The following is a 25,639-nucleotide window of genomic DNA, read 5'->3' as shown; positions in this document are numbered from 1 at the left end:
ATACAGACAGACATACACACATACAGACAGACATACACACATACAGATACACACTCACACTTGGTTGAGAAGCATATTCTAGTGATAAGGCCAAGCTGTGGCTGACTAGTGGGCTCGTCTTTGAGGAGATGACTGGCTTTATTTTTACAAGACGGTGTGGGGAAGGTGCACGTGGAGGTGGGTGAGCTCTAAAGAACAGCTTTTCCACTTGTAGATTATTTATCAAGCAACGATAGGTTAGTCCCTAGAACTCATGTCTCTGGGAGGGGAGTGGAAGGGCACTTGACTGATTGGTTTGGAGCTTCAGGGTCTCTTTATCTGGAAGGCTTGAATGCCCTTGGCAATGTTAAGGAGTCTTAAGCTGGGAGAGCTGGCTTAGCAGTTAAGAGTGCCTACCTCTTTATTAGAGGACTAGAGCATGTATTGCAATATCTATAACAAGTGGCTCACAAATGCCTATAACTCCAGCATGTATGTGCATGCATGCATACACACACATACACACACACTCTTAAAAAATAAAATTCATCTCTCCTTTAAAGGACATGTGTTTAGATTGTGTATTTGAAGAAGCTATATGACTTTTCCTGGGGGGTGTGAGCAGAGGGGTTACTTATAGGAGCGTGGCTTCTTAACATAGCTGCATTATTGAGAAGCTCATCACCCCATGGGTGATGACTCATGAGAGCTGCATCCCTAGAGCTCTGTACATAATCCACAGGCAGCATGACACGTTATAGGGTCTCCTCTCTTCCCAGTAGTCCTTACTGTTTATATACTCTGAGGAGGGAGGGACCTGTACATCTGGTAAATTTTAGGAACTCTCTGAGACCTGTGAGTTGTGTACTTCTGAGTCTTAAGGATCCTCCATCTGGGATGGAACTGTTTCAATTAAGAAGTTACCACACGCTGGAGATATGGCTCATCAGTTAAGAGCACTGAGTGCTCTTCCAAAGGTCCTGAGTTCAATTCCCAGCAGCCACATGGTGGCTCACAACTATCTGTAATGGGATCCAATGTTGTGTGCCTGAAGACAGCTACAGTGTACTCATCATATATATATATAAAATAAATCTTAAAATATATATATTTAAAAAAAAAGAAGTTACCACACATGATAGAAGTGTATTCTTTTTAGGGTATCAAACTGGAGACATCTTGTATACCACTGTTCTTACTAGTCATATTAATTTTCATTATCCAGAAGAAGTATGGTCTGATTTATTCACTTTCTCATAATCATTTTCTTTCTTTCCTTTTTTCCCTCTTACAACTAAAGAGCAAGCCACAGGAGAACTTGGAGGCCACATAGATATCCCAGTCTTTGTTAAAATTCCCCCTAAATTCGTCTTCAGTGATAATAACTTGTCTGAGATGGTCTTTATTCATTTGCAAAATGTTGACATCCAGTTTTGGGCCTTGTCAGTTGGCACTTGGGGTTCTGTGGTAAACAAGCCCCCTACCCCCAACTCCATGTGCCTCATTATTTATCCGGATGCCCTTGTTCCTGGATTCTAGTGCTTTATCATTCATTACTCTAACGTTTTAGGCTCAGAATGTCCCCTCTTGGCCAGGGATCCCATATACTGGCTTCTGTTTCTGTGGACATGCTCAAACGTTAGGTGAGCAAGATTCTGACTGTTTACAAATCTTGAGCTGCCAATTACCCTACTTTCTTTGTTGTTCCACAGTTTGGGTCCTGGGATGTCTGTGTGTAGAGCAGAGGTAAGATACAATGTGACCATGAGGCAGAAATAAGATACAATGTGACCATGAGGGTTAAGAATCTCTGCTCCTCCGTGAGCCCAAGTGTGAGTTTGAGAGTCTTGGCTCAGATTGAGTAGCAACTAGAACAACAACAAAATCGAACAGATAACTATGGATGTAAAGGGAGAAAGAATGAAGGAGGAAGACCTTCCCCTATTCACAAGTGTAAGGACCTGTGTAAGGACAAGGGCTTGCACACCTGGCATTTGACGTCAGAACTCCTCATCCTAGAACAGAGAGCACAAAATTCTGAAACCTGGCCTCTCCGCAGCAAACCTTCCCTCCCCTCTGTGGGCTCAGGCTTGTACACTTCTCTGTTCTGCCCTGGTCAGAGCTTTGGTCCAATCTGTCTGTGTCTTTGCAGTTGTTTAGTAACAGGGCCCCAGCAGAGTTGAGTGTGGATTTCACTACATACGAGCTCTAGAGCCGCTTGGGTCACAGGCCCTTAGGCTGCAAGCACTCTGTGGTCCTGTATTCTCAGAGGGCATTTGATAAGTTATCTCATAGGGTCTCAGTTTCTTCTTAATGCTGAAAAGGGGAGTAGAATTAATATCCTTAAGATTTTCTTCACCTTTAAAAGTCTATAAGGGTGAAACTGAACTAAGGACTTCAGGTATTTGAATTAGTGATCTCTTGGTTCTGTCTTGGCCCATTGTGATGGTTACTAGTAACGGTCAACAGGGTTTAGACTCTTTAGGAGACGAGTCTGTGGGAGTGCCTGTGAGAGATTATCTGGATTAAGTTGATTGAGGTGGATACACACCTTCATTGTAGGTGGCATTATCTCATGGGGTGGAGTCTGGGACTGAATGAAAGGGAGACGAACTCCAGCTAAGTACCAGCACCCACTGTTCTCTGGGTCCTGGCTGTGGCTATGATATGACAGCCACCTCAGCTTCTGCCACCAGACTTCCCAGAACGGACTGTTCTCTTGAAGTATGAACTGAATTAATCCTTTCATCCTTAGGTTGCTTTTATTGTGTGTTTCTCCACAGCGGTGAGACAGGTAATGAATTCACCCAATGATGCTAGGATTCTGTTCCTGTGTTCCATCAAATAGCCAGGTTGTGTGTGTGTGTTTTTCTTGTTTAATTATTTTTAGCCCTCTAAATTATCCCTAATAATTGAAGTATAACCTGGGTTTTAATTAATGCATTTGCTATAATATAGAGCATGCAGATACTGTTCTCATAGTAAAGGAGATGTGTTTGCAAATCGGCTGTTAATGGGATGTTTTGAATTCTTCCCACGAGTGCATTAGGCTCCTGCTCACTCATGATGTAGATGCCCCAGGAAGCTTCTCATTCCTCCACTCAGCATGAAGGATTGTTCTGGAGAAACTGAAAGTGCTATTCACATAATTAACAATTAGAGTTGTTGTTATTAGAGAGGGGACATCCGCTCAGTACCCAGATATCTGTAGTTCTGGGACCTTGCCTGCTAGTCAAGGTCAGGGCTGACCAAGCACGTATGGATTAGAGTGGACAGGCTGAGTTCACATGGACCATGTGTGTGTGTGTGTGTGTGTGTGTGCGTGTTTGTGTGTATGTGTGAGAGAGAGAGAGGGAGAGGGGAAGGGAGAGGAAGAGGAAGAGGGAGAGGGAGAGGGAGAGGGAGGAGAGGGAAAAGGAGAGGGAGAGGGGACCAGTTAAGGGCCTCTGAATATGCTAGGATCATGCTGGGATCAGAGACACAGATCTAAGACATTGCTGCAGGTTAAGATCAGGTCTCTTGGTTCTCTTCTTGGTTGGCCTGGGCAACAGGCTAGCTAGTGTCCACCCCCAGCTCCCGAATCTTGCCCAGATTGTTCGCCTGGAGGAAACCTCGACTGGCTGATTATCCCACAGCTTTGAAAGCTACTGTCTGTTCCCTTCAACAAGGAGGAAACGGCTTGGCTCTGAGGACTGTGGAAAGCAGGGTAATTAGGTCCCCAGTTTCTCTCAACTCAGAGTCACATAATTATTTAAAATTGCTTTCACCTCCTGGTCTTCATGTCTGCCGTGTGAGCATTGAGATTTCACTCCTTGTAAGTAAGGATCTTAGTGCAGAGGGACAGAGCAGGAGAGGATGGAAGGGACAGGGACTGTGCAGTCCCTTACACAGAAAGTCTGTAGAAGCAGGCCACCAACAAGGGTAGCCAGAGTGACAAGTCACCCCATCAGAGCAGTAGGACCGGGATGAGCGCTCACCCACTGAAGACTTTCAGAATGGGAGGGTGTAGCTTGGAAAAACCATGTCAGAACCACTGTTAGGAGAAGCAGCAAAAAATAACCAAGAAGAGTTTTTCTCCCAAAGGAGGAGGATACCATGGGCTCCTGTAGACTCACAGGGGAGTATTTGGCGTCCTTCCTAGATTTCAGAGAATGACTTTCAGAGTCACTTGGTTGAGGGACAAAGATCAGAAGTGTTCTGAAGAGTGGTTGAACACAGTCACTACATAGCTGGTCTATGTTTCCCCTAACAACCAGGAAGCACTTACCTGTTTCAGTATGTGTTTGTGGTGTCCCCCTGAGAGGGATGGAGAGGTAGGGAAGGGGAACCATGGGGGAAACATTGGAGAAAGTGCTCAGAGCTCACCTGTTCCCAATGCTGCCACTTTGCCCTATTGATTATTTCGATCCAAAAGGAATTAATTGCCAGCCACCCCATGAAATACATCTTATTTCTCCTTGACTGATTAAAATAAGATATAAATTTCAACTTTTCCTCAAGAAGTTTTCATTTACAAAGCAATTTTTCATGAGTAAAGTCACCTGAACTGGAAGAGAACTGGGGAGTTGAGTCACCTGATGTGCCCATCTTCCTCGCTGGTTTCCTACATTCAACACACATTTTCTTCCTTTCCCTTGATTTGCTTCCTGACCCATGCACCCCAGCTCCTTTCTTCAGCTTGTCATCAAGTCTCTTACTTTTGTGAGATTCTGTGATATATATATATATATATATATATATACAAAATATGGATATTATATATAAAATTTATATATATATGCTACACACACACACACACACATACACACACATATATGTAATTTTTCTCCTGTTCCTCTGTTCTGTGTCACTTCAAATTGACCAGCTAACAGAAGGCTGCAAGTTTGGTAGTTTTCTTCCTTTACCCTTGAGAAGTTTCAGGTCAGGAGGAGTTCTGATACACAGGGGACACTGTGAAGGTTGCCTGGCTCCTCCTGGCTGACGTTTCTCTTCCCACCTGCCTGAGCACAGATTCCCCTGGGTCCTTGTCTCACTCCCCTTCCCTGATATTATCACGGTTGTCAATGCAAACATGACAGCTTCACACCAAAGGGAACAAGAGGCAGTTTATTCTGAGGCCAGATACTAGTGATCAAGGAAGACAGCTAGGTTACCCCAGGTCCCACATTCCCACATGGAAGTCATTGCGTGAGGTTTTTCAGTAGCAGAATGAAGGAAACCATACATGAAGGCAACTGTAAAGTAAATTGGAGGGTGCATCAGAGGAGCTGGGTACAGCCAGGCAGCCTCCCTCAGATGTTATCTGGTAGCATTCTTAGCTATTTTGTTGGTGGAGAATAAAATATTTTTATGTTTATCAGGATGGTAGATCTGATAGAGGGGTGGCCAAGAAATGGTTTTTTTTTTGGGGGGGGGGGTAAAAACAGCCCCAAAGAAATTATAATTAGAATATTTGGATGAGCTATATCCCAGGCTCTCCACAGTCATTGACGCTTTGTTCAGGCATCAGCCTGTGGAGACAGTCTTTGCAGCAAGTCTCAGGTTCAGCAGCACCCGCCTCCCCTCAGGCCCTCGCCACCGCCTATATTGTTTCCTGTCTTTCCCTGTTACAGTGCACTGAGAGTGGGGATGCTGTCTGTTTTATTTACTGACTACTGATAAGAGCCAAATGAATGCCTCATGTCCAGGAGGGGGTCAGTGGTTGTTTGTTAAGTGAATACATGAACAAAATGAGTTCAGGTAAACTGGCCAGAGACTTAGCGACAAACCCAGCTTGGAAGCCTGGAGGAGCCTCCTTCTCAAACACGGGTTAAGGAAAGGAAAAAAAAAACGAAGCCTCCATACCCAATGCTGAATGACAGGAACCACACCTGGCGGAAAGGCTCTCAAGTTCAGTTGGCTAAGAAATCCCAGCCAATAGGATTTCTTCTCTCTGTTGATGATATCACCTGATTGACCAGCGGCCGTTGTTACCTGTTGCTGGTACGACTTTATTTAAATGCCACGTGAGTTATAGTTTTATGACGTGACACTCTCCAAAGATTTTATCGTGGATCGATGTTTCCTGCTGGCCCTCAAGTGCTGAGTGTGGGGAGCTGGTGAGATTTGCTCTGGTGAAGGGATGGGAGTGGAAGAGAAAAATATCACAGCAAATATCAGAGTGAAACTGGGCTCCTCAGAGCAGGGAGACGAGTCGTTCTGACCCTGACAGTTGAACAACATTACAGCGGTCATCTTAAAGGGAATTCGTTCATTCTGGAGCCATTTTGAATGACTGCGGGCCCTGGAACACAGATTTAGGTTACCCCTATTTCGCTGTTCCAACGCAGAAGCGGTTTCATGAAGTTTTTATAGTTTTATAGGACAACGAAAGTCCTAAATCAAGGCAATTTAAAATACATTAGTGGGTATGCCAGGCGGTTACACTGGGACAGGGGGAGCTATTTTGTAGGCCCAAGATGCTATCTGATGACATTCTTAGTTAGCTCTTGGGTTGGTGGAGGCTGGTGTTCTGCTAAGTTAACAGCTTCTAAGAGGCTTTTATTTATTATCACAAGATGTTAGTCCTAAGTTAATGGCTTTTAAGAGGTTTTGACTTGTTATCATGAGGTGTAAGTTCAGATACAGAGAGGGCAGAGAAAGACTGTCCCAGAGGTTAGAACTAGCCCAAGAAAAAGTAATTAGCCTCTGACTCTACAAAATCCCAATGTCTCTACAGAAGCTTACCTACAAAATTCCAGTGTCTCTACAGAAGTAAAATTCCAGGGGGTCCATCAGTCTTGGCAAACACAGACCTCTTCCCAGAGGTTGGCTGTTAGTTTTATTCACAGAAAGATGTGGTTTCTTTTCAAGTCTGTATGACTGAATACACAGTGGTTGAATAAATATGGATAAATGCTCTCATGAGAGAGCACCAGATCCAGTAGTAGGATCTTGCTTTCTTCTCCTTGGCTTGTGTTGATAATGGCCCCATCATTCAGTTTGCTTCCTCCCCAAGAAGTTTGTCAGTTTTCCTTGACCAGGTTCTCCTTCTGTAATGTCCTTTCCTTCCTCCTCTGTGGCAGTTGGCATTGAGTGTTGTCTTGATAACATAGTTTGTGTTGTCTGTTTGGAGCTTGTAAAGCTATGGTGATGGTCAGGCTTCCCATGTCACCAGTCACAGGAGGACAGTGACTTCTCACCCCAGGTCACATCCCCAGTGGGCTCTACTGCCCTTGTGAAGACTTCAAGTCACTATGACATCAGCTGAGTGGGCTTGTCACAGGGACCTGGTTCTTAACGATGTTTATGTTACTGGACCCTGGCAGCCCTAGCAAACTAGGCTTGGCCTGTCAATAGGACAGTTAAAGAGACCACCAATAGTAAAAAGCAGAGACAGGAGATTCATTTCCATCTGGCCACGTGGAGAAGAACAACAAATACAAAGTTCAGTGACGTCCCTGATGCGCATGCCCATCTTGGGGGAGTCTTGATGGTGTATTGAGGGTAAAGGTGTGAATAGCACAGTAGTGTAGTCAAGATGTGGTCCCATCCATCATTGGTCTGCTGTTACCTCAGCTCTAGTCTTCCCTGCAAGGTGGTCTGACAGCTCCCGGGACATTCTAGTTCATTCCGGTTCCTTGGAGATTATCGTCTCAATAGCCTGATGGTCGGAAGGAGGGATCCTAGTGTCTCCTTGGGCAATCTTCTCTCCTGACAGGATGGTTGCATCTTCTCCAGGTCCTGAGGGAAGCTCAGCTTACTGCAAGCCCATTTTAGGAACAGAATAACTCCAAGGAATTCATGGCGGATCTGAGATCTGACCACGAGGTCTTTGGGTCTTGGAACCAGATAAGAATTGGCATCTGAGCCTTGTTCTCCAGTGGCTAACCAGGGCTAACCAGAGCTCCATTCCATATGCCCACAGTGAACCTTTTCATGTGGCATATGGGCTAAATGGAGGGAGGACCCAGGGATGACCTAGAGCAATGGTTCCTGTTGCTGTGACCCCTTAATACAATTCCTCATGTTGTGGTGACTCCAACCATAAAATTGCATTGTTGCTACTTTAGGACTGTAATTTTGCTACTGATATGAATTGTAATGTAAATATCTGATGTGTAGGATATATGATATGTGACATTTGACCCCAAAGGGGTCTCAATCCCCAGACTGAGAACCACTGGCTTAGAAGACAGCAGAAAGAAAGACTGGTTAAATCAGGCACAGGCTGAGAACCACTGGCTGAGAAGACAGCAGAGAGAAAGACTGGTTAAATCAGGGATGAGCTCAGGTGTTTACAAGCTCTGAAGAAGGAAAAGCTAGTTCTGAGCATCTCAGGGGAAGCTTCAGCCCCTAGCAGCTGATCTGCTGGAAACAGTGAGCCCAGCACTGTGTGAGAGGGGACAGGTCTGCCGATTCCCTTGGACACCTCCATTTCCTAGCCTTAGCTCCTAGGAGAATTCCTGAGGGAGAGCTGGGCAGACCAGAAGCCAACCCAGGAATCACTGTGTTCACAGAAGTGGCTTTCTGGCCGATGAATCCCCTTAGGAACCTTTCTATGCTTAAAATCCCCGTGTGTCCTTAGGCAGAACTCCATAATGAGAGTGTTACTCACAAATAATGGCCACAAGCACAAGGAGTCAGGGACCCTCTGGCCTGCTGGCGGCATTGCACTGGAACTTTAAATTGAGGTCAGTGGCGTTTAACCCGAGTGCCACATCTTAATTTCTGTCAAGTGTAAACTCAATATGGGAAAAGACTCTGAAGGATTTCCACTACTAAGAAAAGTGTTCCAGCACAGAGAATTTTACTTTCAATTTAGAAAAACACTTAAAATATGAAATTGAAAAAAATGTGTGTGTGTGTGTGTGTGTATGTGTGTGTGTGTGTATTTAAATAGAAGACAAAAAAGCAAGGAGGCACAGGAGCAAAATTCTATGTAATAAACTGAAAGCAGCAAAGGTGTGTTTAAGTACCTCACTATGCAGCTGTGCCTTAAACCCTTCAAGGGGAAGCATGTGCGAGTGTGGGCACACGCACACATACGTGCATGCATACATGTGCATCCACACACACACACACACATGTGCACACACCCTTGACCAAGTAGAATGACAGTGATTACCTTATGCACCATTAAGTGCTATAATACTGCAGTAGGGTTCAGACTGAGTCCACACAGACCTGTGTTGGGAGAAGCAGTATTTCCTATGTATCAAGCCAAATTCTGGGGGTGGTGCTCCTGGCATTTATAATTTATACAAATTACACTGTGTGTGTAATTTTAAGAAGACCTAGTAAATGTGAAATCTGTAGAGTATGCTAAAGATCTAGAGTAGGGAAAACTGGATGTAATTTTGAGTCTCAATACAGCTTTGGAGAGAGATTCCTTCTTCTGTGAATCCTCTGTCTTTGCTGTTAAGGTCTTCAACCGCTTGACTGAGGTATGCCTCACAATGTTGTTTAATCTGAAGTCCATTGCTCTGAATGCTAGCTGTGGTTTTAAAATATCATTGCCACAATCTCTAAACTGGTGCTTCATCCAGAGAACCCGTGCCATAGCCTAACCAAGTTTAATCAACCATATAGATCTGGAATCTGAGAGAAAGGTCTGAGCTAGAAGGCTAAGTTGAGGGTTGGTCGTCTACAGAAGACAACTTCAGCTTTGAGTCTGGGTGCTGAGCACACCAAAGGAGTCTGATCTAACTGGGACTCCTGAGGAGCCTGTTGCTGTGGCCATAATTCTAATAAAATCCATCAGAAGGAGCAGTTTCTGGTGTACTGTCCTCATGTAACTTGTCTGTGGCTTGTGACACTGCTTCAAATGGTTTCTTTCCCATTCCTCTCTCCATTCCAGTTCCATCATCTAAGTGTGTTCCTTGTCACTGGTCATTCTCTAAAACAGACACTTGGAATTCAGAGTGACCCACGACATGTGGTAAGCCCCAGACACCTGTCAAGTCGGCAAGGGACTGAAGGAACAACACTACCCGTTCCCTCTTGAACTCACCAAAAGCCCAACCTCCTCTGGCTTTGAGCCCATGTGCATAAAACTAGCTAGGTAGTCAGGGACAACGACTTTGGTTGCTCCTCTGAGTGAAGTGGGGAGCCATTATAGGGTTTTAATAGAGAAGTGAAGGATCATGGGATTTTAAAGATCATTCTAGCTTCTTCATTGAAAGAGGCCTTTCCAGGAACAGGAAGAGCTTTGAAGTCCAGGTGCTGAGGAGCCTGCAGTCTGACTTTAGTTTTTAAGTAGGCCTTATAGTTTTTGGTGAGTTGGATGTTAGGGTTTGGGACTCAGAGATGAGTACAGGTTTCTGGGTGGCTAAAGGATGTAGCTGCTATCACCTGGGATGGGGGAGACCACAGAGAAGTCTCAGCTTACCCAGTTAAAAGGGGCAGCAGCAAACTCAGGGCCAAGGCAAAGCGTGGGCCACTGGCTTTCAACTTAGGGTGAAGGACTTTCAGAACAGAGTCATTTCTGTCATCTGTGGGTGCCGCTGATCAGCCAGAATAGAACTCCGTGGCCCGGCAGCCATGGTTCCTCTAGTTTGTTGGTCTTGAAGTTGGTCGAGGGCATTGTTCTCCAGCTGCCTGGCACAGTGCGGGCTGGAGGGGTCGCTGTTCTCAGCAGGCTGCTGGGGCCACTGAAGCCCCAGCCTTCAAGGAGGTGGCCCCCAGAATGCTGGGTTTGCTGGATCGGTTGCCACTAAACCATCAGCACCCATAATCAGTGCCGTACACCCAGCCCCTGGAGGTATCTGGCTGTAGGAGACGTTAAATAAGCATTTGTTAAGAGACAAATTAAGTTCTTTAGTCCCAGGAATAGATTTACACAAGAACAACAAAGTATGTGAAGCAAGGTGTTTAAAACACCGATTTCTCTGATTTTATTGAATGCAATAAAACTGAGTTTTCCTCATGACAAATGCAGTTAAGAATTTTGAGACCAATCACAGTAAATGTGTGTGAGCATCTCTTCTCTGAAATACTCGGGAGCAGAAGGGTTTCAGATTAGAGAGGTTTGGGCTGCCGAGATGGCTTGGTGGGTAAAGGTGCTTGCAGCAAAGCCTCATGGCATGAGTTCAGTCCCTGGAACCCACATGATGGAAGGAGAGAACTGACCGCTGAAAGGTGTCCTCTGCCCTCCACACACACGCTGTGGCATGCTCACTCCCCTGTAAACACACAGACATACAAACACACAGAGACAGACACACACAGACAGACACACAGACACACAGACACACAGACACACACACACAGACACACACACACACAGACACACACAGACAGACAGACACACACAGACAGACAGACACACACAGACAGACAGACACACACAGACAGACACACACAGACAGACAGACAGACACACACAGACAGACAGACACACACAGACACACAGACACACACACAGACACACACACATAGACATACATACACACACAGATACACAGACACACAGACACACACACACAGAGACACACACACAGATACACAGACACACAGGCACACACACAGACACACACACAGACAGACACACACAGACACACACAGACACAGACACACAGACAAACACACATATACACACATCATAAAAATTTTTAAAAGATTTGAGGGGTTTTGGAGGGGAGGAGGAATTTTAGAATAGTTGGATAGATTTTTTTGATTGTCCCTCAATCAATCAAATTCAGTGTGAAAACTCTTAAGTGTTCCAAAATCTAAAATGTTTAGAATGTGCTGAAAAGATGCTTTGATTCCTCTCATCTTTTCTTGATAACCAATGTGATCTCTTTAATTGATATATTGAAGCATACCACTCTGTCCCAGAGCATGAAATACAAACAAGCGTGTTCTTCTTTGAAAGCCCTCCACTGCTTCTCATTGGTGTTCAGATAAAACCCAAGCTCGCCGGTACCCCTGGTCCCTTAAGATCTGGTGCTCACTTCTCTCTTCAACCTCTCTGTGTCCCATTTTTTTCTCATCCCCAAACTCCAACCATGCTGACACCACAGCTTGGGGTTACTCTTCTTGGAGACACTCCTAACTGGAACTTTCCTCTTTGGCTTCCTGCATGTCTGTCCCTTTCTGACTATGCAGAAAACCGTTCCCTCTACAGAAAGGCCAAAGCTCTAGGGACACACTGTGTGGATACCTTGTTTGTATTTTGTCCTCAGTAGATTTTTATTGACACACTTAATTACCTCCTACAGCCAGAATAGGAGAGTTGGGGACCTTGTTGTGCCACAGTGCACAGCACATTGAAGGCATGAATCCAGTATCAATTGATTCATGAATCCAGTGAATATCAATACACAGAGAGAGAGACCTCAGTAGAATGAGACAGTGTGTTAGTGGTCCACCAGAACAGGTCAGAGCAGGTTCCCCTGGGTTCCGTCCTTCTCTTGTTCACTGCTGATCCTGATCCTGCTGTCCATTGCTGTCCAGGCACCCAGCCCGTCCCCAGCAGCTCGCCTGCTGCCCTGCTTGGCCCCTGGAGTCAGTATGGCCTCTTTCTGAGCTGCATTAATGAAGCATCTTTAGGCCTTTGTGTAGAGCACGCTTTTCCTACTGAGTTCTCTGGAAATGGAGCCATGAAAACCGAGGACTTGTGTGCACCAGATGCCACGCTAAGCCACGTTTCTATATTATATGACTTAAGTCCTCTAATTGCCCTCTGAATAGGGTCTTTCCATCCTCGCCCTGGAAGCTGCAGCCTGGCAGGTCACGTGGCTTTCCAGAGCCTGCCAGATGGAAGCCCCCAGGGTCTGCTGGCACCTGCAGAGCATGTGTGCTTAGAGGAACCAAGGGTGCCCGGAGCAGGGCAGCTGTGTTGAGAGTCAAGTGGAGATAGGGAGGGATTGGTTTATGAAATGAACAGCCCTTTCCTGTTGGGAACAATGGGGAAGAGTGAGAGTCTGTGCCTTCGGGAGCTGCCTGGGGCACCTGTGGGACGTGTGTGTGTGTGTGTGTGTGTGTGTGCGCGCGCGTGTGTGCGTGCACGTTCAGAGGAACCAAGGCAGACTGGAGCAGGACAGCTAGGTTGGGAGAGGCAGAAGTCAGGGTCAGGTGGAGTGGAGGGAAGGTGGTCTATTCTATGAGCACGTTTTATTTTGATTGTTAACATTAAGCCGGCATCTTCTGGGCCTGCTGGGTAAGAGCTTGAAGGTCTTGTGTTCAGGCTCAGTCTGCAGCCCAGCTGAGGTTCCTCCTGGCCGTGGCTCAGTGTAGATCACATAGCCTCTCTGAACTCTAGTTCCTTCAGCTATAAGCTGTGGCTGTCTCAGCACAGTTGAACAACGAACGTAGCACTGTCGTACTCTAGCTACTCAGTAAGTATAAGTAAGTAAGCCCCACCCTAGGCTCACAATCTCCAGGTGGTGGCGCTATTTGGAGGTTTGTGGAACCTTTAGGTTGTAGAACCCTCAGGAGGCTCAAGACATTCTGACTCTAACGTGCCTCGGGTAGTCAAACTGGAGCTTTTCTCTTCAGGTGTTTTAAATTTACTCCCATTATTTGTGGTATGGATGTTTAAGCTTTAAAAGGCATTTAAGATTTTATGTGTATGACAAGTGTTTTCCCTGAATGTGTGTCTTTGTATCACATGCAGGTCTGGTACCTGTGGAGGCCAGAAGAGGGGGTCAGATTCCCCGGTACTGGAGTTACAGACTGTTGGGAGCCACCTTGTGGCTTCTGGAATTTGAAACCTGGTCCTCTACAAAAGCAATCAGTGCTCATGACTGCTGAGCCATCCTTCCAGCTCCTGTGTTGTAGAAATTTGCTTATGTGAGATTCACCTTCAATATATGATATTCGTTTAGTGTGCGGCTTGGAATAGACCACATGAGACCAAACGGTTCCAGGTGGGGTTTATTCAGAAGATAGGGTAAAGGTGGGAGGAGGGAGAAGAAGAAGAAGAAGAAGAAGAGAGAGAGGTCAGGGGGTTCTGCCTATTTATATGGGTGGTGATGTAGCCTCTCACAGGTAAGGTAGCCAGGTGGATTCTGAGAATGTATGGCGGTTGCCTTGGCAACGATGTGGGGGTCACCTAGATGTGCTATCATTGGGTTCAGAGCCTGATACCAACATTCCTCCCTTTTTCTTATTATAAAGAGAAGGAAAAAAAGGGGAGGGGAAGCCGATGGTGAAAGGGGAGTCCAGCGCCTTGTCTCTTAAACTACTTCCTGCTGTGTAGGGGCGTAGTCCATTTTTGGGTGTAACTGGCCATGACCATCAATGTCCACTTGGTATATGTGTGCATCAGGTTCCTGTGTGGACGGCGGCTGGTAATCCTGTAACAGGAAGTTTCCTAAAAACAGCATTCCTCTTGGAGGAACCGGCAAAGACCACCTTCTTTAGCTGTCAGGACATCTAGCCCCTATCGGTTCTGAAGCACCATAGCTGGAATTCCATGGGTCTTATATGTAGAAAAGAGTGTCTTACGGTGTTAGTAGAAGAAATGGTTGGTCTGTGATCCTAGCATATGTATCTGACAAGACCAATACGGGCACCCCGCATAATCGTCTGGCCAGTTTCTACAATAATATTTAGATGGGATACAGATACAGGGATGATGGCAATTTGGATTGTTTTTTGGCATCCGGCTATGGAGCAGTTTCCTGACCCTGTTTGGAAAGACTGTTTGTTATCTGTGGGGGTTTCTTGAACCTCAAATTCCAGATGTAAGGGCTGACCTGGATGGAAACAAGCAGCAGGGGGAGGATGAGAAACCCATGTCTAGTCCAGTGAGGTCGAGGTTGGCTGCTGGAGCGGAGTCTCATTTTCTGGGATTGAGGACAAGGTGAGTGACCTTGACGTCCTCTGGAGCTTAATAGAGAACTGTCCTGGTAGAGTCCAGTAACTGGATGACAACAGGAGAATGATGTTTAGTAACAGAGGGGTTCTGGATGTCCCAAACTTGGGGGTCCACTTGAGAAGTTGGTAAGGGAAATAAGATGTTAGTGTTAGTAGGTTGACTGGCTAGAAGGAGGAGCAGAGGAACTGCTGGTGAGCTTGGGTTTAGGCGAATCGGGGGAACAAAGGAAATAGAGGCTTCCAACTAAAATATCTCTTCCCAATAAGGGGACAGGACATGTAGGCACTACCAAAAAGGAATGGATGAGAGGTACACCCCTAAAAATGCAACTAAGTTGGGGGGTCTGGTGAGGAAGGTAAAGTTGTCTTCCTACCTCGACAATAGGAGAACTCGAAGGTGAAGTGGGTCCCCAAAATTCTATCAGGACCAAGTAAGTGACCCCAATGTCCAAGAGAATGGAGATGGGTCATCCACATACCATGATAGCTACCCCGGGTCTCCCTGCTAGTGATAGGTGTGGTCGGGTCGAGAGAGCTCTGGCCTTGTCAGTCGTCCATAGCCAATCTTAGAAGGACAGCTGAAGGATTTTCTGAGAGGGACGTCTCTCTGTTCTGGGCAACATGAGGACAGTCAACAGCCCAGTGTCCCTTCTGATGGCACCTAGGACATGGTCCCGTTGGCTTGCTGGGGAAGCCTTCGCCCAATGACCATGTTGATCACATTTATTAGCAGAGGCCAGGTGGTACCTGAACCTTCGAAGACTCGGAGTATAGGGTAGCAGCTGAGGCTGGTTGGATAGCCTTTGCCAGCATGTGGTATTTCTGTTTTCAGGCTTTTTCATCTCTTTCATGGTACCCCTTGAAGGCCAGCACCAAGACTTCCGCCTGTAGAGTTAGGGGCCCCCTCTCCAATTGTCTAAGTTTAGCTTTTATGTCGGGGTGGCTCTGGGGAAAAAGTAGGTCATTAGAAGTTGCTTACCTTCTGGGTTTTCAGGGTCCAGATTGGTATATTGCAATAAATCCTCTGTGAGGCATTCTAAAAACTGAGACTTTTTTTTTCTGTTTGTCCTGGACAACCTCTTGGAGTTTTTCAGTGTTTACTAGCTTTAAGGCTGCCTTTCTTAGGCCTGCCCAAAGGCATGTTATAAATCTATCTCTGGCTTAGATACCACCTACGGAATTATGATTCCATCGAGGATCCTGGTCAGGCACTACCTCAGATCCGATTAGATATGTTCCATCTGTTTGATGAATCTGATCTGCATGCATTTTTGCCTCTTTCCAAACTTGCCTATGTTCATCAGGAAGTAAATTGTTAGTGAGAATCATATGTACATTGTGGAAAGTCAAGCTATAAGATAGAGTAATGTTCTGGAACTCTTTAATAAAGGCGGAGGAGTTAGAAGTATAGGAACCCAAACTGCTCTCTATTTGAGAAAGTTCACTCAGTGAGAAAGGGACATCTACTCTGACCAGACCGTCAACCCAGCCACTTCCCTTAGAGGAAGGATAGATGCTGGTTCAGGTGTCCCTGGAGAAGAAGGAATTGGGGGTTTGGCTGAGGCCTTAGAATGTGTGATAGAAGGGGTAAAGTTTGGTGCCAATGCAGGACGATTAGAGTGTCCTACAGTTGGCACAGAAGGAGGGGAGGGGGTCTGGAGAGGTCGGGCTAGTAGGCTCTGAGGTATTCTGGTGAGAAGAAGAAACTGAGGCAGCAGTTTGGGTTTTTGGAGGCATGGAAACAGGAGGGAGGCAGATCATCAGCTGGATCTAGGGGTGTGGTGTCATCTAACTGTGACTGAGTAGGTTTCATGGCTAAGAGAACCTGGGGTAGGGAACAGGCAGAACACATAGAGGGATTAGAGCAAAGGTAGATGAATGTTTGGATATAGGGAACCTCTTTCCATTTACCAGACTGCTGGCAGTATGTGTGAAGACCTTTTAAAATGATTGGGTCTAGCGTGCCATTAGGTGGCCATTTTGAACCATTATCTAGAGGGTACTGAATCCAGACTTTATTGCAGAGGTGTATCAGTTTGAAAGGCCTCAAATCAGGCATTAATTTTAGAGATTTGAGGTTTTTCAGGAGACAACCCAGTGGGGTGTCTGGGAGTACAGTCAAAGACAGTTTAGCGGCCATTGGGTGATGGGGGGCATCCAAACATCTTCACAGCAGACTAACAAAGGACAAGGCATTGGCTGGTCCAGTGGCTCAGAATCAAGAAGCCTGACAAGTAAAGAAAGCGAGTCAGTGTAGTTCATATGGACTTAGCAGCTGAGTGGGATGGGAAAGGCTTTATCCAGGGCTCACAGAAGGGCCTATGTGAGGCTGTAGCAGGGGGAGGTGCCCTTCTACAGTCTGCTCAGTGCAGAACAATTGTGGAAGACAAAGTGCTTCCAGGTGGAAACTAGCAGGAACCACAACAGGGCAGGGCTCAGAAGACAGCTAACTCAGTCACTTTTCCCCCCCTCATTGTGTAGCTCTGGGCTTTCAAACAAATTTCATTTGGTTTGGGTAGATAAACACTGGAGACTACTGTTAGCAAGGGCCTTCCTACTGCAATATAGAGGGCACATGGCACCCACCTTGGGGCCTTTATCTCTAGAGGAGCTTAGGTTTGCAGGCACCTGAGTGCCCAGAGACCATGATTTTACATTAGAATGACTTGGCCTAAGAAAACTTTCTGGGCTTGGTCCCCAGAGCTTCTGAATAGGATGTTGGTGGTGTGGCCTAAGTCTCTACTGCTGCTGCTGCCTCAGGGACACACCTCAATCACTCAGGGGTAGCTGTGCGTTCAAGGTGCTTGTAATGTAAATCATGAAGTCCACCATTGCTGCAACTGTTTTATTCACAGGCTTGTTTTGTCTCTTTTAAACAGGTATTTTGATGTTGGACTACACAATTTCTTAATCAGGTAAGCCAGTGCCTTTTGATCTTAGCTTTGACCAAACAGCAAAACTATTATGGAAGAATGCAAACAGAAAGCCGTAGAAAACCATAGAGAATGATGGTAGTCGAATTACTTGCCAGGAAAACATTGCTAGCACCGTGTGTGTCCACCCAGTCCCACGTGAATAATGATGCAGATCTGTTTCCATCAGGCGTGACAGACGACAGGCGTGACAGACAGGCATGACAGACAAACTCTCCTAGTTTGCTTTATGCTGCTGTGATAAAACATCGTCCCAAAGTAACTTGGTGAGGAAAGGGTTTATTTAAGTTTGTAGCTCCACCATCAAAGGAAGTGAAGGCAGGAACCTGGAGGCAGGAACGGAAGCAGAGAGCACAGAGGAACACGGCTTGTTTGATCATTTCTTATCCAGCCCAGGCCGATCTGTCAAGGGATCGTACTGCCCATAGTAGGCTAAGCTTGCCTAAAGCAATCAGCAATCAAGAAAACGCTCTAAGACATGCTCAAGGCATCCAATGAGTCTCCTCAAGGGTAGACAACCAGAATTATCCACCACATTCACTAAGACCTTACTTCCATTTGAAGTCACCGGAGAAATAAATAGCTAGTGAGAAAAGCGAGCTTTATTGGCTCATGTCAGACACCCAGCAGTCTATTCAACCAGTTCTCTCTCATTGAGTCTAATCTTTTAAAACCGAATCTATCATTTTACAGTCTTGGAAATATGACCTAATATATCACTGAGATTATAGACAGGAGTTTATAACCTAGTTTACTGGTGAATTTTTACCAGAGTTGTATTATGGAACATACTAAATTCACATAGATATGAAGTTAAACAAATTAGACAGAAATAAATAGACCAGAATATTGACAGTGCTTACAAAATGGATATGGTTTTGAAAATCAATGTTGTGAGACTAAAGCAATGGCTCTGTGACTTAGAACACTTGCTGCTCTTGCAGAGGTCCTGGGTTTGATTCCTAGTCCTACCTGGTAGCTCACAACCATCTGTAACTCTAATTCTAGGAGATCCAATGTCCTCTTTTTGGCCTCTTCGGGCACCAGGCACATACATTGTTTACACACATGCAGGCATGCAGGCAAAATACACACATAAACTAAACTAATCTTAAAAAAAAACCCTTTCCTGTGTTTTCTAAATTCTTCATAGTGATCATCATTTTTAATAATGTTAAAAAGTAATTGAGATGTCTGTCAAAAACTTCAGAGGGACTAATGGTCACTGAGGAATCACTGTAAACGAAAGGCGGTGAGGGAAGTAACCGTCACTGGCCGGCTTTCCTTTCTGTAAATATCAGCTCATTTTTATTGATTCTGAATGTTTGTTAAACCCTAGTCATCGTGGCTTCTGTGCCTGTCATGTGGTGGTTCAGCTTGCCTCAGGGCACGGCCCTCCCCCACTGGTAAGATACTGAAGGAAAATGTCACCTGTGCAGAGCCTTGGTGCCACGCTGCAATGGCAGTGTGTGTGTGTGGGGGGTTCAAGCCTTCCTTGCTTTCTCTCAAGCCTCCTCAGAGGCTGCACCTTGGAATGCCTTAGTTTTCTTCAAGATGGTACACACAGATAGTGTGTGAACTCTTGATACAGCAAGGGTCTGAACAGTGTAGCAGGAAGGATAATGAACCAGGGATACACCAGGGATGGTACAAGAATTCCACATGTAAGCAGATCAGAAAAGGCTGCCTGGGAAGATAACCAAGAATAGCCGCCCCTCACCTCCCGTCCTGGGTGTGGAGAGAGAGAGAGAGAGAGAGAGAGAGAGAGAGAGAGAGAGAGAGAGAGAGAGAGAGAGAGAGAGAGAGAGAGAGACAGAGATATTTTACACTTGAGGAGTTTTTGTCAAGGGAAAATTATATTCCCGCTTGTAAAGGAAGGTGTGTAAAAGGGATTGGTACCATTTTGGTTTGTTTTTGTTCCAAGAACTATTTACTTGCTCCAGCAAGCTCCTCAAGTGTTCCCAGGGTTGTCAGGCTTGTGCAGGCTTGTGATTAATCAGTTGTGGCTTTGACATGGATGGCAGTAGTGTTGTCTTCTCTGGAACAACGTAAACTTCCTCAGAGCCCACTCTGTGATCTCAAAGCTGAAGAATGAGCTTCCTTTTTTGGTGCTAGTGCATGCAGCACAGGGCTGAGGTGGGAAGGGCCAGTCACATGGGAAGTGTGAGCATTTTCCTCTGGGTGTTCTATGATGACAGCAGGATAGCAGTGAGCTCCATCCTTCTTTATCTTACGCAAATCAGAGAAAAGACTTCCAGGAGTCAGAACAGCCTCTCACCAGAGAACCTCAGAAGACACTGGCTGGAGTTCTTCATATGTCACTATAAAAGCAAAAGGGAAAATGACCAACTTGGCAAGAAAAGATTGTAGAATAGAATGTCTGTCTCATTATGGACAATAGGCTGTCATGTTTAAATTTAGCTTAGTCTAACTTTGGCAAGAAAGTAAAAAGGATTTGTATTTAAAAAATTCAATTTCACTTTTTTCTGATTTTTTGATTGTTTGTATGCTTATAAATGTAAAATCATTAAAAACTGTATTTTTCTATTTTTAAATATTGTGTATAGTTAATATTTTTAATCCATTTCAAATGGCTATCTTTTTTTCCTCCATAGCAAAATAGTTTTACGAAAATTTCCACATTTATTTTAAATACCATGTTTAGCATATCCAAACCATTATTTTGGCCAGGAAGAGGATACTTTGACATCTTGTTAGGATTCACAAGGGTATAAAGTATGAATGCCACCTTGGGTGGTATTAAGGTGAATGGGAGAGGCTGTGAGCCTCCAGGGAGGCTCTAAAGCTTTTGAGAAGATTTGTGGAGTTGATATGGCTCTTAGAAAATGAATTCCTGAAGTGATTTTTCTTGTCAACTTGCCACAACCTAGAATCACTTGACAGCTTCCACCGAGGAACTCTCAAGATCAGGTAGACTTGTGGGCATGCCTAGAGGGGATTGACTAATTGTTAATTGATGTAGGAAGATCCAGCCCACTGTGGGTGGCAGCACTCCTTAGGCAAGGGTTTCTGAACTGTGTGAGACAGGAGACAGCTAGATGAGTGATCAAGCAAGGGTAGCTCTATTTATTCTCTCTCTGCTCTTGGCTCTGAGTATGATCTGTCTAACTGCTTGAGTTCATCCTGCTTTGACTTCCTCTCAGTGAAGGACTCTGACCTGGACTGTAAGTCAAATAAGCCCCATCCCGATAAAGTCAGGATGTTTATCACAGAAACTAACAGAACCAGAAAGAGTCACCTCATACATGGACAGATTCTGCTAATAGCATGGTGTTTAATATAGCGCAGATTTGATCCTGTCCAAGTGAAAGCACTGATATGAAAACACACCTCACCTTTCCAAAACATGATTTGTTCTGATAGAGGGAAGGTAGACCAGATGGCTATTCACTTCTCATTCTATCTTTTCTGCTCCAGCTTTTTTGCTGTGTATGTGCTATCTCAGATTGTTGAAAGGATGGGGACTGTCATTAGCATGTTAGCTAAGCAATCTAACAGCCTTGCCTTTGGATCTCCCTTCTGACTCCTTATGACTGACTGGTTCATGTCTCTAGTTCTTCAGCTTAAGAGTTGGGTTCAAACAACAACTTTGGGGCTTGAACTTTGAGTCTCAGTGATGTCTGAAGCTTGCTGTGTCATGAAAGCCACAATGTGGCTATATAGTCATGAATCTTGCTACTTTGCCCAGGCTGACCTTGAGACCTGGGTTTAAGTATCCTCTTGCCTTAGTCTCCTGAGTAGCTGGGACTACAGGTATATGTTATTGTACGTTTCACCCCTTTTAAGATAGATAGTATCAGCTACAAAGTGAACCACTGCAGGTCATTGTAGTGTTCATGGTGTTGGTAAAGGTATCTGCTCACCATTGCAAGTTTGTCTGAGATTGTGTGATGTCCAAAGTCTTGGGAAGAGTCTCCCTTGCATATTTAAGAAGTCAGGTGGTCAAGTGAAGGATTCATTTAAGGTAAAGGCCTCCCCAAGAAGGAAGAGAGCCACTAGTGAGCTGTACTTTGCCCATATTCAGAGATCTCTTGAGACTCCTTTGGGTTACCACCTGGAGACTGAGAAGAAGGTTCAATGGAAAGGTGGAGGTTCATTCCTGGGGTAAGGTCCAGGTGGTCACGGGAGGAAAATTATGGTCTGTATTTAGTCTTAACAGCTTAGAAACAGCAAAGCACATGTGACTTCTGAGTCCACTGAGGAAACCCTTGCATCCATCTTTCTAAACATACATGGAGGTGAAAGCCATTGCATATGTTTCCAAACACACACAGAGTGAGAGCCACTGAATACGTATTTCTAAATACATATGGAGATGACAGTTCCAAAGGAAACACTCGCTTAGTTACTGAAGATTTAATTTCCTTTTTACTTTGCAAATGTAACACCTTTTTTAGTGTTAAGTAAATGTTTTTTAATGATGGTATAAAGCATGGATTTATTAAAACAGTGTTCCTAGCTGAGCCTGGTATCTTTGCCTTTGTAGCCCTGTGGATCAGGTAAAGGGGACAGGTGCAAACCATATGCCACTTTATATAGGACTCAGCATCTCCTGATTGTGGCATTTTGAGGAAGTCAGTCCTGCATCTCAGGATAATGTATGTAAACCACTCAACACTGTGCTTAGAAGCAGTAGAACTTGACAAAGGCTCACTTTGTCTTTACCTGCAGGAGAGTCACTGGATCTAAGTGTCCCTATCCTGTCCCCCTCCAATCTGTCCTAGATGCTGTTTCCTCCATGTAGCCTTTCTCCAGGCCCCTGCATGCACTGATGAAACTTTCTGACCCCAGGACCCTCTTGCCTGAAGCTCTTCTCCTGAAGCCATGCTGGGCTGGGTAGAGCCCCGTGGGGTTCAGTATAAATGCCTAGGTGTCAAAGATCAGCTTTGACACTACAGGGTAAATGGAGGCAGGCAGTGAGGTATGGCATTGGTGATTGGGGGTCAGTGTTGAAAGCAGCTGATGGGGAGTCAGCACTCGGAGGGGCTGATCAGGGTCTGTCTAGATAGCAGCCAGTGGGAGTGCACACATTCACACACATGCACACACAGGTAGAATGATGGAAGCAAAAGCAGGCTGCAGCATTTTATTTTTCTTAACCCTTTTTATACCCCTTAGGACAAATTTTTATTACCTCATAGCCACAAGATACACATTGCCTAGACACAATCACCACAAAGACATATTCCTCAAAAACAGACTAAAATCATTACACAAAAGGAAATTACAACAGGATTATTGAGTATGTATTTCTTTTTTGAAACTTATATCTAACTAAACAATTCTCATCTGTCTTTCTCTCCACGAGCTCATTGTAATCCCAAAGCAATAATTCTCTTGTCATAGATTAACAAAGTTTAAGCAGGCCAAGTCTACAGTAGCAAGTTTCTCCATAGGCTTGGCTGAGGACAATCTGTACTTACTAAGGAACAGGTCATCTGACTTATGTCTTATTTTGACATCTTAATCAGCTAGACTGGCTAATCATCTGTTCTATTGTTATATTCATAATAGAATTGTTTACTTTTTATTTACAACCTTTCTATTTCATGGTGCTCGCAGAAAACCTATTACCACATTCCTAGATCACTAGACCAAGGAACTCAGGCCCAAACCCAGAATGAATGCTTTCTTTGATCATTAACTTGTCCTAAGCCTATTTTTCTTGCTACTACAATTACCTGCTTGTGATGCCTGTAAGAGTGCTTGCTGTACTTTTTCTCTCTTACTCTTAGTTTTGCCAGTCTGTGAGGAAGCAGCACATTCTATTATTGATTCTAACTTTAAATTTTCTATCAACTACTCTAATTTTCCAAAATTATTTAAATCAAGATAACTTCCTAAAGTTACTTAAATCAATTTTATGGAATTCCTATTCCACAAAATCATTAATTCATCTAAACAGCATTATCTCAAGAACTTTGACCTTATGTTGATCTGCAGGAGACTTGCCCAACACAGTGGGCTGTCACCCAGGAAGTAATCACACTTGGCTACAGGCAGTGAGGGTCTCCTGTGTCCACTCACACCAAGCCAAATAAATGAGGAGTATGGCAATGACAAACATGAGAAGGGACATCAGTAGCAAGAAGCAATCCTGGAATGAACTCTCTGGGGCCACACCTTTCTAAAGAGCATTCATCTTAGCTGAGCAAGGTGGACTGTCTCCAGGGAGCTCACTTGTCCACTATACTTTTTACTACATGGTGCCCACCACCTGGGTGACTTTTGTGCTCAAGAATATGTAGAACCCATGCTTTTAAATAGTATGTGTGTGTGTGTGTGTGTATGTATGTGTGTACACATGTCACATGTCCTCCTAGACAGTGAGTTAGGTCTCAATTATCTGTATATTTCTCAGTCCCCACAGTGCTCAATATCTACAAGTTTCTCAAAACTATTTGGATAAATTTTAGTAGGAGCAGCTCAATCCAAAAGAAACTGTGAGGAGTAGAAAAAAGCAGCTAAATACCACCAGAAGTTTTTTGGTGGGCTTCTCTCTACAAAGTCATGACAAGTAAAGATCAGTGAAGAAAGCAAGCAAGGTAAACCAGTGCCAGAGCATTGTCAGCAGAGAGCAATGAAGACCAGCAAAGAGTTGCAAGGCGAACCAATGCAAGAGCATCGTCCACTGTCTGTTTGGGTTATACTTATACTCTTTCTAAACATCATGTGTCCTCTCAAGCATCTACTTCAGCAAACATCACATGCCCTTTCACCAGGCAGCTTCCAAAAACACACCACATGTCTTCTCAACAAAACATCCTCTCATGTGTCTGCTTCAGCCAAACATCTGCTCAAGTGTCTGCTTCAGCAGGTCATGCTCTTATAAGATAGCTTCCAGAAAAACATCACATGACTCAACTGAGTCTCCAAAGAAACCAGATATTCCCACTTCAGAAAATTCTGTCTCAAAACAACTAACAACAAAATACCAAAGAAGCAATGGAGGTGAAGGGTGTTGAAGTACTGAGGGACATGATCTGACATTCATTTTCCAAAGTCAATTGACAGACTTTGTGAGATACTATGTGTTCTTCCTAGGAGCTGGGCCTGGGTTGTCTAGCTGGTACCTGCCTCTTAGAGAAAGCCTCTACAACAGCTACCCTGAAGCTCCTTAAGTTGGGCATCAGTAACCCAGAACTACTATATCATCGCCCTGTTTACTTGTGTAGGAGTACTTGACCCACGAACTCTCATATGCGTCAGTTCATTGACAGTGAACTACAGTAGTACTCTCTAGGATGTGGACAGCTGTCTAGTTTCCTCAGTGCCAGGGTTTGGACACAAATTGGACTTTCTTCTCATAGCGAGTAACCCACTGTCTTCTGAGCAAGCCTGAGTTCCAGTTCCTTTGAACTGGCTCACTGTTCACTTTGAACTTGTCACTTTGACAAGAAGGCTCACTGTTCCTTCTTGTCTAGCTGTTGATGGCCCAACCAGCCATCTACCCTCCTGCCTTGGATGTCAGCCATGCTGGGCTGAATGAATGATGCTGGCTTCTCTCTGAGCTGCCAGAAGCACATCTCTTTCTGGCTTCCCCTCAAATCTTGGCCTGATGTCTGGTGTCTTCTCTCATTTCTTGTCAGGTCAGAGTCCATCACAGTTAGTGTCAGTGCTAGGGACTGCAGTCCAGGTCCCAGGCTCAGACACTCCCAATGTCCTGACACACTTTTCATTCCTTTGCTGGATGGAAGGACCTTGATCATGGCCCCCAGGTCAGCAGTTTTGGTTCTTAGATGATGCTGTGACTCATTGCTTACTCCACCTCCGCTGCTGTTGCTTTTGAGGAAAGCATTGCTAGAGGTTTTTTTTTTTTTTTCAAATTCGTTCTTATCTTTATGACTACTATATTTGGATTTGTTAATTAGAAAATATGGCTTAAGAGTAACATAAGTGGAAAG

General features: G+C 44.8%; 1 protein-coding gene across 1 annotated transcript in view; it reads left to right on the top strand.

The window, feature by feature from the left end:
- Hhat (hedgehog acyltransferase) overlaps positions 1-25,639 on the top strand; it is a 238,387-nt gene that overhangs the window by 92,575 nt on the left and 120,173 nt on the right. Inside the window, exon 9 of the mRNA XM_028760381.1 lies at positions 17,661-17,696. Within this exon, the coding sequence (XP_028616214.1) occupies positions 17,661-17,696 (36 nt within the window). The remainder of the gene's footprint in view (positions 1-17,660; positions 17,697-25,639) is intronic.

Source organism: Grammomys surdaster, unplaced genomic scaffold (genome assembly GCF_004785775.1).
Source record: "Grammomys surdaster isolate TR1022 unplaced genomic scaffold, NIH_TR_1.0 130, whole genome shotgun sequence".
In the NCBI taxonomy this organism is placed as follows: Eukaryota; Metazoa; Chordata; class Mammalia; order Rodentia; family Muridae; genus Grammomys; species Grammomys surdaster.
The sequence above is the reverse complement of the archived record's forward strand: the minus strand, read 5'-3'. Positions and strand labels throughout refer to the sequence as shown.